The sequence below is a fragment of the Spea bombifrons genome, chromosome 12 (genome assembly GCF_027358695.1).
Source record: "Spea bombifrons isolate aSpeBom1 chromosome 12, aSpeBom1.2.pri, whole genome shotgun sequence".
NCBI lineage: Eukaryota > Metazoa > Chordata > Amphibia > Anura > Pelobatidae > Spea > Spea bombifrons.
The window spans coordinates 21,081,924-21,101,082 of NC_071098.1; the positions used below are offsets into that span (position 1 = coordinate 21,081,924).

A 19,159-nucleotide genomic window follows, 5' to 3' on the forward strand; every position below is an offset into this window, starting at 1 on the left:
AACACTAAGATTACACATCCTAGATCTGAATGAATGAATGAACTAATCGTATGACATACTTTCGTCTTTACATAGTTGAATGTGCTGACAACAAAATCACACAAAAATTCTCAATGGAAATCAAATTTATCAACCCATGGAGGTCTGGATATGGAGCCACACTCAAAATCAGAATGGAAAACCACACTACAGGCTGATCCAACTGTGATGTAATGTCCTTAAAACAAGTCACAATGAGGCTCAGTAGTGTGTGTGGCCTCCACGTGTCCGTATGACCTCCCTACAACGCCTGGGCGTGCTCCTGATGAGGTTGCGGATGGTCTCCTGAGGGATGTCCTCCCAGACCTGGACTAAAGCATCTGTCAACTCCTGGACAGTCTGTGGTGTCCCAGATGTGCTCAATTGGATTCAGGTCTGGGGAACGGGCGGGCCAGTCCATAGCATCAATGCCTTCCTCTTGCAGGAACTGCTGACGCACTCCAGCCACATGAGGTCTAGCATTGTCTTGCATTATGAGGAACCCAGGGCCAACCGCACCAGCATATGGCCTCGCAAGGGGTCTGAGGATCTTATCTCGGTACCTAATGGCAGTCAGGCTACCTCTGGCAAGCACATGGAGGGCTGCGCGGCCCCCCAAAGAAATGCCACCCCACACCATTACTGACCCACCGCCAAACCGGTCATGCTGGAGGATGTTGCAGACAGCAGAACGTTCTCCACGGCGTCTCCAGACTCTCTCACGTCTGTCACATGTGCTCAGTGTGAACCTGCTTTCATCTGTGAAGAGCACAGGGCGCCAATGGCGAATATGCCAATCCTGGTGTTGTCTGGCAAATGCCAAACGTCCTGCACGGTGTTGGGCTGTAAGCACAAACCCCACCTGTGGATGTCAGGCCCTCATACCGCCCTCATGGAGTCTGTTTCTGACCGTTTGAGTGGACACATGCACATTTGTGGCCTGCTGGAGGTCATTTTGCAGGGCTCTGGCAGTGCTCTTCCTGCTCCTCCTTGCACAAAGGCGGAGGTAGCGGTCCTACTGCTGGGTTGGTGCCCTCTGTGACGGATCGTCCTGTGCCCCAGACTGGACACATCCGCCCGTCGGCGCCTTCCCTCTCCCAGTAAGCGGACACGCTGTGGCTGTCCGAAGAAAGCAGTCACAGACCAGCACTTCCCTCAATCATGAGACAGAACTTCAGGCTTTGAGGTTAAAAACAGAACTCTCTTTATTACAAACACACAGAATTTATATACAATCTCCATTCACTGTGCACCGAACCCAACCCCCAATCCCATCAGCCACATCCCCTCACAAATCCCATCAGTATACAGAGGATGCATCAGGTGAGGGAATTAAGGGATACAATGGGTTTCCCCACCTGTGTTATCCCCCCTGTAGTGCGGGTGCCGTCTGGGCAGATAGGGCTGTGCTGGCTGATTAAGAGCCCCAGCCAGATAATAGGATCGTCTCTTTGAAGGCTGGAGCTGCAGCCACATTCAAACAGGGTACACATAAATATAATAATAATAACAGTGAAGATCAGACAGGGTTCTTCACATTACTCCCCTGTTGTGCAAACGTCCGGCAGACACAGCCAGATCCCTAACGGATCGGCTTGGGGATGACCGGGCCTCTACTGTCTCTAGTCCTGCGGGGTAGGGAGAGCGGGTGTGCGGCCTCTGGGGCACCCTGGCAGCCCCATGTCAGTCACCCAGGCTCCTAGGCCTGGCCCGTAGTCAAAGGGTAAGAGGCCAGCCCAGAAGCCTCTCCAGTGGGCAGCCCTCTTTAGTCTCCTCTACAGGCATGAGAGACCTTTCTCCAGGGCTTCCTTTCCCCTCTGGGCCCTCAGCCCAGACTTGGCTCCCTCCCAACCTGAATGGAACCCTCCCATGGTTACCCTGACTACGGGCTTGTCCCGAGTCAGCTCCACATTCCCCCACCCAAACAACAAGAGCCCACTCCAAAGCAGCAGCAGTTTCACTTACCCCTACCTGGCTCTCCGAGCTGGGGCTCGTTTTGCCCACTGGACCATGCCGCTGGGGAGGAGTGCCGGTTGCCCTTCCTCCCGTAATTGGTGACAGCCGCTGGGGAGGGTCGCCGCCTGCGTCCCCTCCTGGATGCTCGTGCTGGGGAGAGCGGTCAGCGACTCTCTGCCCCGTTGCCAGTGCTTCTGCTGGTGCAGGGAATGGTGCAGGGCAGAGAACAGCGTCACTCTGCCCTGTGGCCAGCTCTTCCGCTGGTGGTTCCCTGCTAGCAGGTGGGGACCCTTAGCTGTGGGGCAGGCAGAGGCCAGCAGCACTCTCCCCTGTTGCTGGCGTTTCAGCCAGAGCGAGGATTGCTGGTGCAGGACAGAGGTCGACGACTCTCTCTCCGGGTGCCAGCACTTCTGGTTGGTCCTCGTTAGCCGGCAGGAACACTATGCTGGGGGATGAGCAGAGGCCAGCAGCACTCTGCCCCGTGGCCGCTCTTCTGCCGGTCTGGCATTTTGCGGTGCTGGGCAGAGGATCGCGTCGCACTGCCCTGGTGGGACCTTTCACTGTGGGGCGGGCAGAGGCCAGCGGCACTCTGCCCCGCTGCCGGCGCTTCAGCCAGAGTAGGAGGGGCGCATGGTGCTGGGCAGAGAACAGCGTCACTCTGCCCTGTTGTCTGCGCTACTGCCGCCTCTAGTGGAAACCCATAGACCGCTGCCTCAAATTCCGGCGACTGCATGTGGTCCATAATCGCCCGGAAGACTTCCTCCCAAAAGTGATTGCCCACTTTCACCTCTTCGGGCTCTGGCTGCAATACCAGGGGCAGAGTGGCTGAACCTTCAAGTCCGGAGGCTTGCCAATTACAGTGAGCGGCCTCCGGAGCTCGCTCTGTGACATCTGTCGGCTCACACTGCAGGGCGTAGCTCCCCTCGAATAGCGCCACGTATTCTGCCTCGAGGCACCATTCTCTGTCTACTAGTCTCTCAAGGTCTTGGCTGAGTTCACTTGTTGCAGTGGGCGGCAGGGCTCTCTGGCGCTTGTCACTAATGTCCCACCATCGGTCCATGTTGCCACTGCCAAAGACACCCCTTTCCTCGAATGCCTCCCACAACAGGCCAGGCCCGCCAACATCCATCCCTTCCGGGCGAGAATGGGGCTTTCTGGATTTTCGCTGCGGGCCTCGGGCTTCCCAGTATATGGCTCGGTACTCCTCTTCGAGCCCAATCTCCTGTCGGACCAGCCTCTCTAGCTCTGCAACCTCACCTGGAGACGCAGGTCCCCCGGACAAGTAGAGCCTCCCATTCACCTGGTCCCTGATTCGTTGTTCTAGGATGGGCAGATGTGTACCTTGGTGGGCGCTCCACTTTTCTAGGGCCGCTCTCCATCTCACGAGCCGGGCTCGGGTCCACCTCTCAAACTCCCATACTGGAGTCTCCGATTCGAGGGTCTCGACTCCCCTCCAAGTCACCCCGCATCCCGGTGACTGTTCAATCCAATCCATCTGTGGATCCGTTTGGCTCTTCCTCGCCAGGGTATAATTTTGTTCTGCGGCTAGTTGCTTTGGTCCGCTCTGGTCTGGAAGGAGTAGATCCCACCACTGCCACCAATGTGACGGATCGTCCCGTGCCCCAGACTGGACACATCCGCCCGTCAGCTCCTTCCCTCTCCCAGTAAGCAGACACGCTGTGGCTGTCCGAAGAAAGCAGTCACAGACCAGCACTTCCCTCAATCATGAGACAGAACTTCAGGCTTTGAGGTTAAAAACAGAACTCTCTTTATTACAAACACACAGAACTTATATACAATCTCCATTCACTGTGCACCGAACCCAACCCCCAATCCCATCAGCCACATCCCATCACAAATCCCATCAGCCACATCCCCTCACAAATCCCATCAGTATACAGGGGATGCATCAGGTGAGGGGATTAAGGGATACAATGGGTTTCCCCACCTGTGTTATCCCCTCTGTAGTGCGGGTGCCGTCTGGGCAGATAGGGCTGTGCTGGCTGATTAAGAGCCCCAGCCAGATTATAGGATCGTCTCTTTGAAGGCTGGAGCTGCAGCCACATTCAAACAGGGTACACATAAATATAATAATAATAATAACAGTGAAGATCAGGCAGGGTTCTTCACACCCTCCTATGGCCTCCTCCACGTTACGCTGACAGACACAGCAAACCTTCTTGCCACAGCTCGCATTGATGTGCCATCCTGGATGAGCTGCACTACCTGAGCCACTTGTGTGGGTTGTAGACTCCGTCTCATGCTACCACTAGAGTGAAGTCACCAGAATCAGGAATCTGCACTCACTCCCCACAGGAACTCAGGTGCTTAGCTGTGCCAGGAAGGGCCAGCTCCCCAGTAAATCAAAATAGAAAAAGGCTCCAGGCACTCAAGGTTTCCATCAGGCAGATTTATTGGAAGAGATGAACAACAACGTTTCGACCTAACTTGATAAAGACCTCATCGTGAGGTCGAAACGTTGTTGTTCATCTCTTCCAATAAATCTGCCTGATGGAACCCTTGAGTGCCTGGAGCCTTTTTCTATTTTGAACCACTAGAGTGAAAGCACCGCCAGCGTTCAAAAGTGACGAAAACATCAGCCAGGAAGCATAGGAACTGAGAAGTGGTCTGTGGTCACCAACTGCAGAACCACTCCTTTATTGGGAGTGTCTTGCTAATTGCCTATAATTTCCACCTGTTGTCTGTTCCATTTGCACAACAGCATGTGATATTGATTGTTCATCAGTGTTGCTTCCTGAGTGGGCCGTGTGATTTCACAGAAGTGTGATTGACTTCGAGTTACATTGTGTTGTTTAAGTGTTCCCTTTATTATTTTGAGCAGTGTACATTTCCCTAAATTAACCCTAAACAGTCCATCAACAATAACTACCCCTAAATCAACCCTAAACACCCCATCAACCATAACTGCCCCTAAATTAACCCTAAACACCCCATCAACCATAACTGTCCATAAATTAACCATAAACATCCCATCAACCATAACTGCCCTTAAATCAACCCTAAACACCCCATCAACCATAACTGCCCCTAAATTAACCATAAACATCCCATCAACCATAACTGCCCATAAATCAACACTAAACAACCCATCAACCATAACTGCCTCTAAATTAACCCTAAAGACTCCAAGCATAACTGCCCCTAAATTAACCCTCAATACCCCATTAACCATAACTGCCCCTAAATTAACCCTAAACACCCCATCAACCATAACTGCCCCTAAATTAACCCTAAACACCCCATCAACCATAACTGCCCCTAAATTAACCTTAAAGACCCCATCAACCATAACTGCCCCTAAATTAACCCATAAGACCTCATTAACCATAACTGCCCCTAAATTAACCCTAAACACCCCAGTAACCATAACTGCCCCTAAATTAACCCCCACCTCCCCTAACCTTCAGCAGCCAAAATATTAATTTTATACTCAGATGAGTTGCTGAGCAGTGTGGACGCTATCAGGAAAGGGGCAGGGCCAATCAGAGTGACTGCAGGGATTGCAGTCAGACACGGGGAGGGCGGGGAGACTCTGGGCTGGGAGTTTGTTGGCTGGTCGCTGATGGCTGGGAGCTCCTCCCCCTGTTCGCACTGCTTTTACTGTGCGAACAGAGATCAATTGGGCGGCTCAGCCAGCACTTTAGCAAGCGCGGCAGCAATTGAGTCATATAGGGTCTCTTCCTATCGCACGTGCGATAGGCAGAGGCATAGGCAGGTTACATCAGGGGACAGGAGGCTTCATGGCATGTAAACCCCAAAGCATAAAAGAAAAAAAAATCATCAAAAATCCATTTTAATGTAATTTAGATTAAAATGGATTTTTGATAAATTTTCAAAATTTTGTTTCCTTTTGAGCTTGGGGGTTCACGTGCGCATGTGCTCCTATGGAGGAGCCTCCACTGTGTAAGTGGCAAGAAGAAGGACTCTGATCGTACCTTAGGCTGGGTATCAGTCGAGTCTTTTTTTCTGTTCCACACTTCCTTTGCTTTGATTTGTGCCTTGTTCAATGTCTGGATATTATTCCCTCTAGCTTTAAATCTGTCATTTCACACAGCTGTCGTTCCCTGTTGGTGATGTTGCTATTGTATCTTAGTACTCTAAGGTACTAGGAAATCGGTAGAGCTCGTATAAGGTGCGGTGGATAATGACTTGTAAAAGCAAGGAATTTTGGTCAGTATCTTTTCTATAAGGGTATACCCCAAGCTGTTATCGGTGTTTCTGTATCAGGCCCGGACTGGGACCAAAAATAAGACTGAGCAGCCCGTTTTTATTTTTTATTTTTTGTTAAATCTAATTCTGACAAATTTAATATACCATTTCTTGTTGCATTACATAAATATATAATAAATGAATCATAACATCATGCAATTTATAAAGTGCTATATCTTTAATGAAAGATTCAAAACAGTAACTAATCTTTGACCATGTCAGTCACAGACTCATAGCACAGCAGGGAAGAAACTCAGACCTCAGACCACCACAACTGAATTGCGGCGCTCAGCCAATCCTCTAGGCGGAGCAATGTGACGTCAGGTAAGTATGCAGCCCCATGACCAGCCTCCCAGGACTGCAATATGTCAATAGCGAGATTTTCATTTTGAAAGACGGCCAAAACTCGTTTTGGATTTTTTCCTCAATCACAGCTCGACTGGCCTGGCCAGGGCCGGATGAAGAGCATCATGGGCCTGGTGCTGAGGATTTTGGTGGGCCTTTTTTGGAAATAAATAAAATAGACAGAATAAACAGAATCTTAACTCCTCGACATCCATGTGTACTGGATAAAGAGAACATCAGTGCTCGATAGATAGTATAAGATAGAATCTTATGTAATGGGAGTGGCAGTACACTAAAAAAAAAGTCATCATACACGGGATCCCTGAAGCCACAATTTAGTGCCACTAATACTTTTTTAATAAGGTACGTAGGTTGAAATAGAGTAAATAACACAATACCTTTACTTTTGCTCTAACTGATTTCTGGGCCTAGAATGTTTTGTCCTCTGAAGTGACTACAAATTCAGGAGGGCGTTTATCTCTGGATAAGTAAAAATTAAATAGTTCAATTTATTCCTACAGAAAGTAAAGGGCCAGAAAATAGATGACTGAATACACACCAGGACAGGCTCTGCCACCTAGACACACACTCACCAGGACAGGCTCTGCCACACCGACACCCAAACACACACACACACACACACACACACACACACCAGGACAGGCTCTACCACACTGATACCCAAACACACACCAGGACAGGCTTTTCCTCACTGACATCCACACACACACACACCAGGACAGGCACTGCCCCACCGACACCCAAACACACACAACAGGACAGGCTCTCCCACAACGACACCCAAACACACACACCAGGACAGGCTCTGCCACACTGACACCCAAACACACACACAACAGGACAGGCTCTGCCACACTGACACCCGCATCTGGGGGGTTTCCACAGACAGTTTCCCTTTGGTATTGATTTATGTGATGGCCGCAGCTGGCCCTCTTGTGTATTGATGCCGCCAGCCCCCATGTGTATTTGTGCACTCCAGAGAGCCCCCCATTGTGTATTTATTCCCCCAGCTAGCCCCACATTGTATATTTATTCCACCAGATAGCCCCACTTTAGTATTGATTTATGTGATGCCCCAGCTAGCACCCACTTGTGAATTAATGCCCCCACACCGTTGCGTATTGCCCCCAGCCAGCCCCACATTATGTATTTATGCAAGCAACCCCCCCTTTAGTATCAAATCAGATCTGGCACTCAGACCTGCCTAGGACCCAGATTGGAAGAATAGGCCTTGCCATCTTTGCCCCCAAAACAACATGCCTGTGGCATCTTTGTCCCCAAAACAGCCTGCCTGTGGAATCTTTGCCACCAAAACAGCCTGCCTGTGGTATCTTTGCCACCAAAACAGCCTGCTTGTGGCATCTTTGCCCCCCCTTACACATCCATGCTATCACACACACATATTCATTCACAAATATTTATTTATTCCGATATTCATTCATAGATTGATACTCATTAATTCCCTCATTCAGATACTCATTTACATATACTCATTCGCAAACCTTCATTCACTCAATCCTTCACAGATACTCATTAATTCACTCACTCACTCAATCTCACATACTCCTTCATACAGCCTCCCCCACCCCCTTACCTGAACTGAAGATGTATGTGCCGCTCCCAGACTTCCGCAGGGGCCCGCTGCTTCATTCTGGGTTGCTCGAAACCTGTTTTACTGCACAGGGGAAGCAGAGGCGCATGTGACATATGTGACATACATAACGTGACTCCATTGGATTCCTGCGTCCCCCTGGTGGTAGAAGAGACATTGCTCGTGCGCTTCTACCAAGTAAGTAGAATTAATCTGTGGAATTAATCTTGGGAGTAGCCCGGGCCCCCTAGAGAGGCGGGCCTGGTCGCAGTTGCTGCGGGTTAAAGGGGTAGGTTTAATCCGGCCCTGGGCCGCCCGGTCCACCGGGCAAATGATGGCCAGCGCGGGCCTGGTCTGTATACATCTAAAAAGTGAATAGAATGACTATGATGTGTAAGCGTAAGCTTGACATTTGTGTCATAGCTATTGAGGGTATCCACCATGTGTTGAAGCTGTTCCTCAGCAAGATCACTTGCCCCTGTGGATTAAGTTATGTGGGTAAAACGGACCTAACACTTTGTGACCGCATCAGAGGTCATCGTTCTACAATCATTACAGCATTCAGGGATTCTAAATCGGACAAACCAGTTGCTAAACATTTTTTACAGCATGCACAGCGTTTGTCATGCTTACGCTTTATTGCAATTGATCATGTACCACCATTGCCCCGCAGAGGTGACCATTCCAACAACTTACACAAAAAAGAGACTTATTGGATACACTGCCTAGATACTGTCGCACCTAAGGGTCTCAACGAATATGTTTATTTTTTTATGTTTCTCTTATGTTGAAGTTTTAGGATTTTTTTATATTATAACAGGTTGCCTTATATACAGAGTTCTTCAGAAATGTGTTCACTCTCTTATAACAGCAGGAGTGGTTTAGTGTATGTCACACCTAATTTTGGATATAATAGTTTCTTGTTTTGAGTATGTATACTGTAATATTACAGTCGCATAGACAGTTTTTTGGAATTACATCTGTTTCTTTACATGTGAATACATTTTAACATATTTTACATAGGCATTTCCTATGGATTTTTATTATGAATAGTGCTTATTGTTCAGCCTCTTCTATGATATTGTATTATGTATCTCCAAACACTTTTTTAGCTTAGTATTATATTGTCACTTTGGGTCATGTATGAGCACTATTTTGTGGATTATCCACACGTTACATATTACTATATGTTTTATTCCGTTTAAAATATTAAATTTTCCCATCACATACACACAATGTAACATAGCTGTCACTCACGAACTACTCGTTCAGTCAGACCTCCTATTATTTAGTTCTTACCACTGACTCACTCATACACAGCTATCCACTACACCTTTTTTTTTTTTTTTTTTTTTTTTACTTTGGAGCATATTTTCTTGCTACACGACCATGTCCTACACAGGTTAGTCCACTTAACAATTTATTCAGTTATCAATTTGCCACAGATAGCATCATTTATTGTTCTTGAGAAAGGCTCATTGAGAGCCAAAACGTTGGACTTTTTCTAAGCCAATAAAGTTTATAAAAAGAAGACCCGCTGAGTGCATCAACTTTATTTACATGCTGTATATACTTTTTGGATTGTTAACACCCGGGCATATTACAGTTGTTTCCAGTCAAGTGAGTGCGTTACATACCGTATTTTTTGTTTATATATATATAGCCAAACCACACTAGGTAAGCTGGCACAAAAAACAGCAACCACCCCTCCTTCTCTCTGCCTTAAATAACCTCATCAGCTTCCTCTCCCTCCCCTTAAACTTTGATTGACCCCTGGCCTAGTCCTGCTCTGTGTCCCTGTTATTTACTCCTCCTGCCGATGCTAGCCCGGTTGGCATCATTTTTGTATCATGCAAGAGTATTTTTCAAGGGAATGTTGTAAATATGTCATAAAGTGTAACAATTCTTAATTAGTCTTGATTCAGACGTAAAGGGATCTTAAATAACCAATAATGAATTTCCCATATTAATCACTTAATAACATTAATTGCTGTCTGGATTATTATAGTGTGTAGCTCAAACCTATAATCAAATCTTTCAAGTGAAATCACATTTATAGTTGTATCAGATGAGGTACAAATCCACCATCGAGCATTAAGCAGTATTTATCTTTCCTCTTTAGCCTTCCTATTCTCTTCCTTCTGAAAAGGTCCCTCCCAAAAATAAATGCTATTTACAATGTATCACAATCTATCTCAATATTTTAGTTTCTATCCATATGGTTAAATTCTTATGAGTAGGAAAGTTTACAGTGCAGACATAGGGGATTCTCCAAATGTCTGTGTACTACTAATAATGGCTTGATGAAAACCAAAGTCAATCCATAACACAGGGCAATTAAATAGTCCATCTAATATTACGGTATATGTTCTGTCTCCACAAATCATAGTTGCCTTAAATTTAATTCCAGCCTGAATTATAAAGAGAAGAAAAAAACTTTTACTTATCTTGCCTCTGTTTTGCTAAAAAAATAAGAATCAGTTCACCACTACTGGAGTGTGCAAATGGATGAAATGGCTCTGCATCTTCCACCAAGGGCGGGCTGGCAGCCTAAGGCCTGGGGGGCAAGTCTAGTCAAGTGGCCCATTGCACCACCAAAGCGGCTGCGATCGACATTGATAGCAGTCACTCCACTGGCGCCTAATGAAGTTAAAGCAGCCGACGTGCACGCACCGCGCCGCCTAATAGCCGTGCCTCAGCTCTTTATCCCACCCCTTTTAAGACGTGGGAGGAAGAGCTGAGGAATGCCCATTGGGTCTGACTGCTGCATGATGCAGGGGCGTACCTAGAGTATTTGGCACCTGTGGCAGATCCTGTATGTGGCCCCCCCACACACACTTTAAAACTGCATAGTTTCTATGGTTAGGCAAACATTGACAGGGGTACAGCAAAATTGTTATCATTATATACTGAGGCACACATTGACGGTGGTACAGCATAACTGTTATCATTATATACTTAGGGATTACGCTGTACCACCGTCAATGTGTGCCTATACTTTGAGCCAGACCCTGACAATACTGCAGTACAACCCCTATCACTATATACTAAGCCAAACATTGATGTGGTGTAGGCCTCACACTTCAGTGACTGGCTTAGTATATAGTAGGGATGCACCGAAATGAAAATTCTGGACCGAAACTGAAAATTCAGCATTCATTTGGCCAAAACCGAAAAAAAAAAAAAGTTTAAAATACTTTATTAAAAGTAACACACCAAAATTAGACAAAAAAAAAAATCAACAATATTAATATATATATATATATATATATATATATATATATATACACATATAATTAACAGCAATCGCAATCCTATCATGCCCAAGTTCTAGCATGTACTGGCTGATTTAGCATGATAGGCGTGTGATTGCTGTTTGCAACCATATATATATCTATTAATACTGTTATTGAATTATTGGACGAAAAAAATAAAAAATTGATAACAGCAATCACACTCCTATCACGCCTAGACAGCCTCCCTATGCCATGCTATCCCCCCACACTTCCATGCAATCTGAAACCCTCATTCACAAACATTCATCATAAACTACAGCACAACACCTATTACTCTCACACACTTACTAATATTTTCCTACCTTTCCTCTGGCACTGTCAATTTTCCTCCTCCCCTTCATTGTTCCTCTTCTTCTTCCTGTTCTGTGTCCTGTCCTTCCGGTGCGCGGAAGACTGTGGGCGTGGCTTCAGTGTTGTGCGCCGGGATTTGACATCAAGTCCCGACGCACAGCCACAGTTGCCGCGCGCACCGTTTTTGGAGGCGTGCCGGCACCCCTCAGTGAGCGGCACTCCAGGTGGACCGCCCCCCACCAGGTACGCTACCGGCACGACGGCCAGTCCTGGTGGCAGCCGCTTACTTTTTAACTTTGCGGCTGCCATGAATGTTCGTCTGCCGGCCGCCTGGCCAGCCCGCCGGCCCGGATTCAGGGCGGCCTGGGGGGCAATTGCCCCCCTGCCCAGCCCACCCCTGTCTTCCACCCTCTTCTCCGCTGGGCAGCCCTCCTTCCAAATTGGATGGCTACAATTAATAATAGCTCAAATCAGACCCTCCAATCTTTCAATCCCGGGACCTTCCCTGCCATTGGGACTCTTGCAAATACCTCCACTACCAGTTGCCCCCTAAGCATGTAGCTTCATTTTTTTTTATATATATATATATATATAATTTTTTTTTTTGCTGTAGTTACACTCTGTAGCACAAATATCCATGTCCCGTCCTGTTATATTCTAATATAAATATGCTTATATTACAGTGATAGCTGAAAAAGCCAATAGTATGACACGATGTTACAGATATGGAAAATGTAATTACTTTCATTATCTGTAAAAGGGTGTCATAGCTGCAGGTCACAAGAAGAATATAAATTAAAATTGTTTAACCTGGTTTCAAGTGCTATGGAAACAAGGCTATGGTATTAACATTAAATACATAACTTAAAAAGGACATATCATATTGTACATTATTTGTATGTCAAGGAGAGGCACTGGTTTAAACTGGCCTGAATAATGTTAACAACAGGGAGGGGTATGAAGAACCTGGCTGCATAGTGAGGCTAACTTTAGAAACAAGTTTTGGAAAGAGTTTTGTCAGTGATTGACATTAAGAGTACTAGCGCTCCTACACATGGAACATGTTGCTCAAAATAAAGAGTTCTTAAGTGTCATGGATTCACATAATCAATAAATCCTCGGAAGGTCAGAGGCGGCAGGAAAACCAAAGGATTTGAGGGAATTTCAAGTTAAATGAGCATTTTGGACCATCTTTCATTAAAGGTAACATATTATTTGTTATTTAAAAATTTATGCTTTCCTCTGTTCCCATATGTTTAAGACAATAACATACCTTTAAAGACTTAAAAGCATGGATTGCATGTGGGAAATTTAGAAAGCTTGCACAGTTAGCAATGTGTATTTTTTATTCATATGTTAATTATTTCACATGCATAATAATTTGATGCTTAAGATATAAAAGTATGAAAATCATAGACATACCAAACTGTTTCCAGGATTACTACAGTTAAAGAGAATGATTATTATGAAGCTTATGTAAATACAGAGCATATATGTTACAAATACATGAAATTATCTGTAACACTAACATTGATTAAGTGCACTGGTTTATGTAATTTCTACACATGACCTGTATATACTATATAATATAGCATTGTTTCACATGACAATAGGATAACTGGCATCTGTGAGAAAATTTGCGTGCCTTGTAAGCTTTAGTGATGTTTTTCTAGATCTGCATATCATCTATATCTACAAAAATATAAAACATCTTTCATAGTTAATACATGATCTGTGCAACATACAAGAAGGTAAAATCAAAGAAGATAAAAGTAAACATTCAATGTTTATTTTCATTAATTTAGTTTTATGTGAGATTAGTTTTATTGTGAATGCACATAATCTCACAACAATTTAATTGGGATATAACATTAACACTAATGCTGAACATTAATAATGGGAAATGAAAAGCGAAACAGGGGTTTACTTGTATGCATGTAAAGCCTATAAGACTGGCGTAACTACAGTATGCATGAGCAGCCATGCAGAGAAGGCTGCAGGAGCGGTGCGAGAGAGGTAAGCAGGGTCGGGAGAGATGTATGTATATATGTTTGTGTGTATATATATTTGTGTATGTATATATATATATATATATAAATATGTATGTGTATATATATATATATACATATATGTATATATATATATACATACATATATAAATATGTATGTATATATGTGTACATATATATATATATGTATATATATATATATATACACATATAGTATGCATATGTATGTACTTGTGTGTGTGTGATCATGGTGTGTGTGTGATCATGGTGTGTGTGAGAGCATGGATTTGTGTGTGAGCATGGGTGTGGACGTGTGTAGCATTGATGTGGACGTGTGTGTGTATGAGCATTCATGTCAGCTTGTGTGTGTATGTGTGAGCATGGATGTGGACTTGTGTATGTGTGAGCGTGGATGTGGACATGTGTGTGTGTGAGCATGGATGTGGACTTGTGTGTGTGAGCATGGATGTGGACTTGTGTGTATGTGTGTGAACATGGATGTGCACGTGTGTGTGATCATGGATGTCTACGTGTGTGAGTGTGAACATAGGCGTGTAAGTGTTTGTGTGTGTGTGATCATAGATGTTGACTTGTATGTGTGAGCATGGATGTGGACGTGTGTGAGCATGGATGTGGATGTGTGTGAGCATGGATGTGGACGTGTGAGAGCATGGATGTGCACTTGTGTGTGAGCATTGATCTATATGTGTGTGAGTGTGAACATGGGCATGTAAGTGTGTGTGTGATCATAGATGTTTACTTGTATGTGTGAGCATGGATGTGGACGTGTGTGTGAGCATGGATGTGGACGTGTGTGAGCGTGAGTATGGATGTGGACTTGTGTGTGTGAGCATGGATGTGGAATTGTGTGTGTGTGTGTGAGCATGGATGTGGACGTGTGTGTGCGTGTGAACATGGATGTGGACGTGTGTGTGAGCATGGATGTGGACGTGTGTGTGATCATGGATGTGCACTTGTGTGTGAGCATGGATGTATATGTGTGTGTGAGTGTGAACAAGGGTGTGTAATTGTGTGTGTGTGTGATCTTAGATGTTGACTTGTATGTGTGAGCATTGATGTATACATGTGTGAACACGGGTGTGTAATTGTGTGTGTGATCATAGATGTTGACTTGTATGTGTGAGCATGGATGTGGACGTCTGTGTGTGTGAACATGGGTGTGGATGTGTGTGTGTGTGTGAGCATGGATGTGGACATGTGTGTGTGTGAACATGGATGTGGACTTGTGTGTGTGTGAACATGGATGTGGACTTGTGTGTGTGTGTGAGCATGGATGTGGATGTGTGAGCATGGAGGTGGACTTGTTTGAGCATGCATGTCCACTTGTATGTGTGAGCATGGATGTGGACGTCTGTGTGTGTGAACATGGATGTGTGTGTGTGTGAGCATGGATGTGGACATGTGTGTGTGTGAGCATGGATGTGGACTTTGTGTGTGTGAACATGGATGTGGACTTGTGTGTGTGTGAGCATGGATGTGGATGTGTGAGCATGGAGGTGGACTTGTGCGTGTGTGAGCATGGATGTGGACGTGAGTGTGAGCATGGATGTGGATGTGTGAGCATGGAGGTGGACTTGTGTGTGTGTGAGCATGGATGTGGACGTGTGTGTGAACATGGATGTGTGTGTGTGTGAGCATGGATGTGGACGTGTGTGTGTGAACATGGATGTGGACTTGTGTGTGTGTGAACATGGATGTGGACTTGTGTGTGTGTGTGAGCATGGATGTGGATGTGTGAGCATGGAGGTGGACTTGTTTGAGCATGCATGTCCACTTGTATGTGTGAGCATGGATGTGGACGTCTGTGTGTGTGAACATGGATGTGTGTGTGTGTGAGCATGGATGTGGACATGTGTGTGTGTGAGCATGGATGTGTGTGTGTGTGTGAGCATGGATGTGGACATGTGTGTGTGCGTGTGCGTGTGCATGGAGGTGTATGTCTGTGTGACCATGGAGGTGGACTTGTTTGAGCATGCATGTCCACTTGTGTGTGTATGTGTGAGCATGGATGTGGACTTGTGTGTGTGTGAGCATGGATGTGCACTTGTGTGTGTGTGTGAGCATGGATGTGCACTTGTGTGTGTGTGTGTGAGCATGGATGTGCACTTGTGTATGTGTGTGTGATTATGGATGTATACGTGTGTGAACATGAGTGTTAACTTGCATGTGTGAGCATGCATGTCCACTTGTGTGTGTGTGTGAGCATGGATGCGGACTTTAAGTTAAATGAGCATTTTGGACCATCTTTCATTAAAGGTAACATATTATTTGTTATTTAAAAATGTATGCTTTCCTCTGTTCCCATATGTTTAAGACAATAATAACATACCTTTAAAGACTTAAAAGCATGGATCGCATGTGGGAAATTTAGAAAGCTTGCACAGTTAGCAATGTGTATTTTTTATTCATATGTTAATTATTTCACATGCATTATCATTTGATGCTTAAGATATAAAGGTATGAAAATCATAGACATACCAAACTGTTTCCAGGATTACTACAGTTAAAAAGAATGATTATTAGGAAGCTTATGTAAATACAGAGCATATATGTTAAGCAGGGCCAGCCGAAGACTTAACGCCGCCTGGGGCGAAGTTTAAAACGCCGCCCCCCCCGCCGACGCCGGGGGGGGGAAGATTATCGCCGACGCCATAATCTACGACCCCCCCCCCGGTACTTACCTTTAAACAGTCCTGCGGCGAACAGGGAGACTTGCCGCAGAGGAGTGAGAGAGAGGGGCGCCGAGCGGGTAAGCGAAAACCACTCGGCGCCCCTCTCTCTCTCTCTCCTCCGCTTCAAAAAAAAACAAAAAAAAGCGCTTGGGGCGGCAAAGTGCCGCCCCTTCTAAAGTGCCGCCTGGGGCAATTGCCCCAGTCTGCCCCATTATAGGGCCGGCCCTGATGTTAAGAATACATGAAATTATCTGTAACACTAATGTTGATTAAGTGCACTGGTTTATGCAATTTCTACACATGACCTCTATATACGATATATTATAGCATTGTTTCCCATGACAATAGGATAACTAGTATCTGTGAGAAAATGTTTGTCCCTTGTAAGCTTTAGTGATGTTTTTCTAGATCTGCATAACAGCTTTATTTACAAAAATATAAAACATCTTATGTTTAATAGTTAATACATGATCTGTGCAACATACAAGAAGGTAAAATCAAAGAAGATAAAAGTAAACAGGCTCCTGATCTCCTGTTCATTGCTAGGTACTTCTGGTTATATACTCTATTACTACTTTTTCAGAGAGGTTTGGGCTTACAAAATTCATATATTCATTGTGAATTGTATAGCATACAACTCCAGCTCCCCAATGTGGGCAACGGGACAGAAACTTTTACAGGAGAGAAAGGATAAAGGAAAATACCATAATTAACTAAAATGTGTATTTTTAATTGGAAGTTGCATGTTTGAAATGCTAAGAGTGATAACATAATAATGCTATGTAAGCAATATGGCTGTGAGCTACAACTACTTCCATCAAGCTCAGTCTAAGCACAGTATTTGTTGTAGACCATCAAACATATAGTGTCAAATCTGGCATGGATTACCAACCACTTTATATGGTTCACAGTTCCTGCTCATGGATGAGCATGATGGGAGATATTTGTGGGGATAATGGAAAACATGAATGTCAGTCAGATAAATGTCCTTTTGCTCTCTACTTGTGAGCTGTGTGGCACATCTTGCACAAACAATAAAAGCCTGTCCCTCTAATATGCTCACAGTAATTCATGCTTATCTATAGGAAAGAAGGGAAATCTTTGGTGTACCTTTGCCTGCATACACCTCCATATTACATATTCAATGGTTGGAGGTGGGCATCTGTCTTATAAACCTCCTCTGCTCTTCTGCCTGATACCTAGTAGGCTGGGGTGAATACATCCAGTAATTCAAGGTTACAAGCATCTCTGGGAAATGATATTTTCCTATCTTATGCCTACAAGGTTCTGTGATTGATTACGTTCAATTTGTATGGTGCTGCGTAGGTCCCAAGGCCATTCACTTTCCTAATACTGTTCTCACGACATGCTCTTCCAATGCCATGTGGTGAAGAATGTTCGTTGCGTGTTTTTTACAATTATATCCAGGGGCGGGCTGGGCTGGGGGGCAGGGGGGCAATTGCCCCCCAGGCCGCCCTGAATCCGGGCTGGCCAGGCGGCCGGCAGACGAACATTCATGGCAGCCGCAAAGTTAAAAACTAAGCGGCTGCCACCGGGACTGGCCGCCGTGCCACTGAGGGGTGCCGGCACGCCTCCAAAAACGGTGCGCGCGGCAACTGTGGCTGTGCGTCGGGACTTGATGTCAAATCCCGGTGCACAACACTGAAGCCACGCCCACCGTCTTCCGCGCACCGGAAGGACAGGACACAGAACAGGAAGAAGAAGAGGAACAATGAAGGGGAGGAGGAAAATTGACAGTGCCAGAGGAAAGGTAGGAAAATATTAGTAAGTGTGTGAGAGTGATGGGTGTTGTGCTGTAGTTTATGATGAATGTTTGTGAATGAGGGTTTCAGATTGCATGGAAGTGTGGGGGGATAGCATGGGATAGGGAGGCTGTCTAGGCGTGATAGGAGTGTGATTGCTGTTATCATTATTTTTTTTTTCGTCCAATAATTCAATAACAGTATTAATAGATATATATATGGTTGCAAACAGCAATCACACGCCTATCATGCTAAGTCAGCCAGTACATGCTAGAACTTGGGCATGATAGGATTGCGATTGCTGTTAATTATATGTGTATATATATATATATATATATTAATATTGTTGATTTTTTTTGTCTAATTTTGGTGTGTTACTTTTAATAAAGTATTTTAAACTTTTTTTTTTTTCGGTTTTGGCCAAATGAATGCTGAATTTTCAGTTTCGGTCCAGAATTTTCATTTCGGTGCATCCCTACTATATACTAAGCCAGTCACTGAAGTGTTAGGCCTACACCACATCAATGTTTGGCTTAGTATATAGTGATAGGGGTTGTACTGCAGTATTGTCAGGGTCTGGCTCAAAGTATAGGCACACATTGACGGTGGTACAGCGTAATCCTAATCCTAATCCTAATCCTAATCCTAAATATATAATGATAACAGTTATGCTGTACCACCGTCAATGTGTGCCTCAGTATATAATGATAACAATTTTGCTGTACCCCTGTCAATGTTTGCCTAACCATAGAAACTATGCAGTTTTAAAGTGTGTGTGGGGGGGTGCCACATACAGGATCTGCCACAGGTGCCAAATACTCTAGGTACGCCCCTGCATCATGCAGCAGTCAGACCCAATGGCCATTCCTCAGCTCTTCCTCCCACGTCTTAAAAGGGGTGGGATAAAGAGCTGAGGCACGGCTATTGGGCGGCGCGGTGCGTGCAC

The 19,159-nt window shown here is 45.1% G+C and overlaps 1 protein-coding gene across 1 annotated transcript in view; it reads left to right on the forward strand.

Moving 5' to 3' along the window:
* Positions 1 to 12,776: 12,776 nt before the first annotated feature.
* LOC128469652 (serine/threonine-protein kinase SBK1-like) overlaps positions 12,777 to 19,159 on the forward strand; it is a 53,559-nt gene continuing 47,176 nt past the window's right edge. The window contains exon 1 of the mRNA XM_053451473.1: positions 12,777 to 12,951. Coding sequence (XP_053307448.1) covers positions 12,922 to 12,951 — 30 coding nt within the window. The 5' untranslated portion in view covers positions 12,777 to 12,921. The remainder of the gene's footprint in view (positions 12,952 to 19,159) is intronic.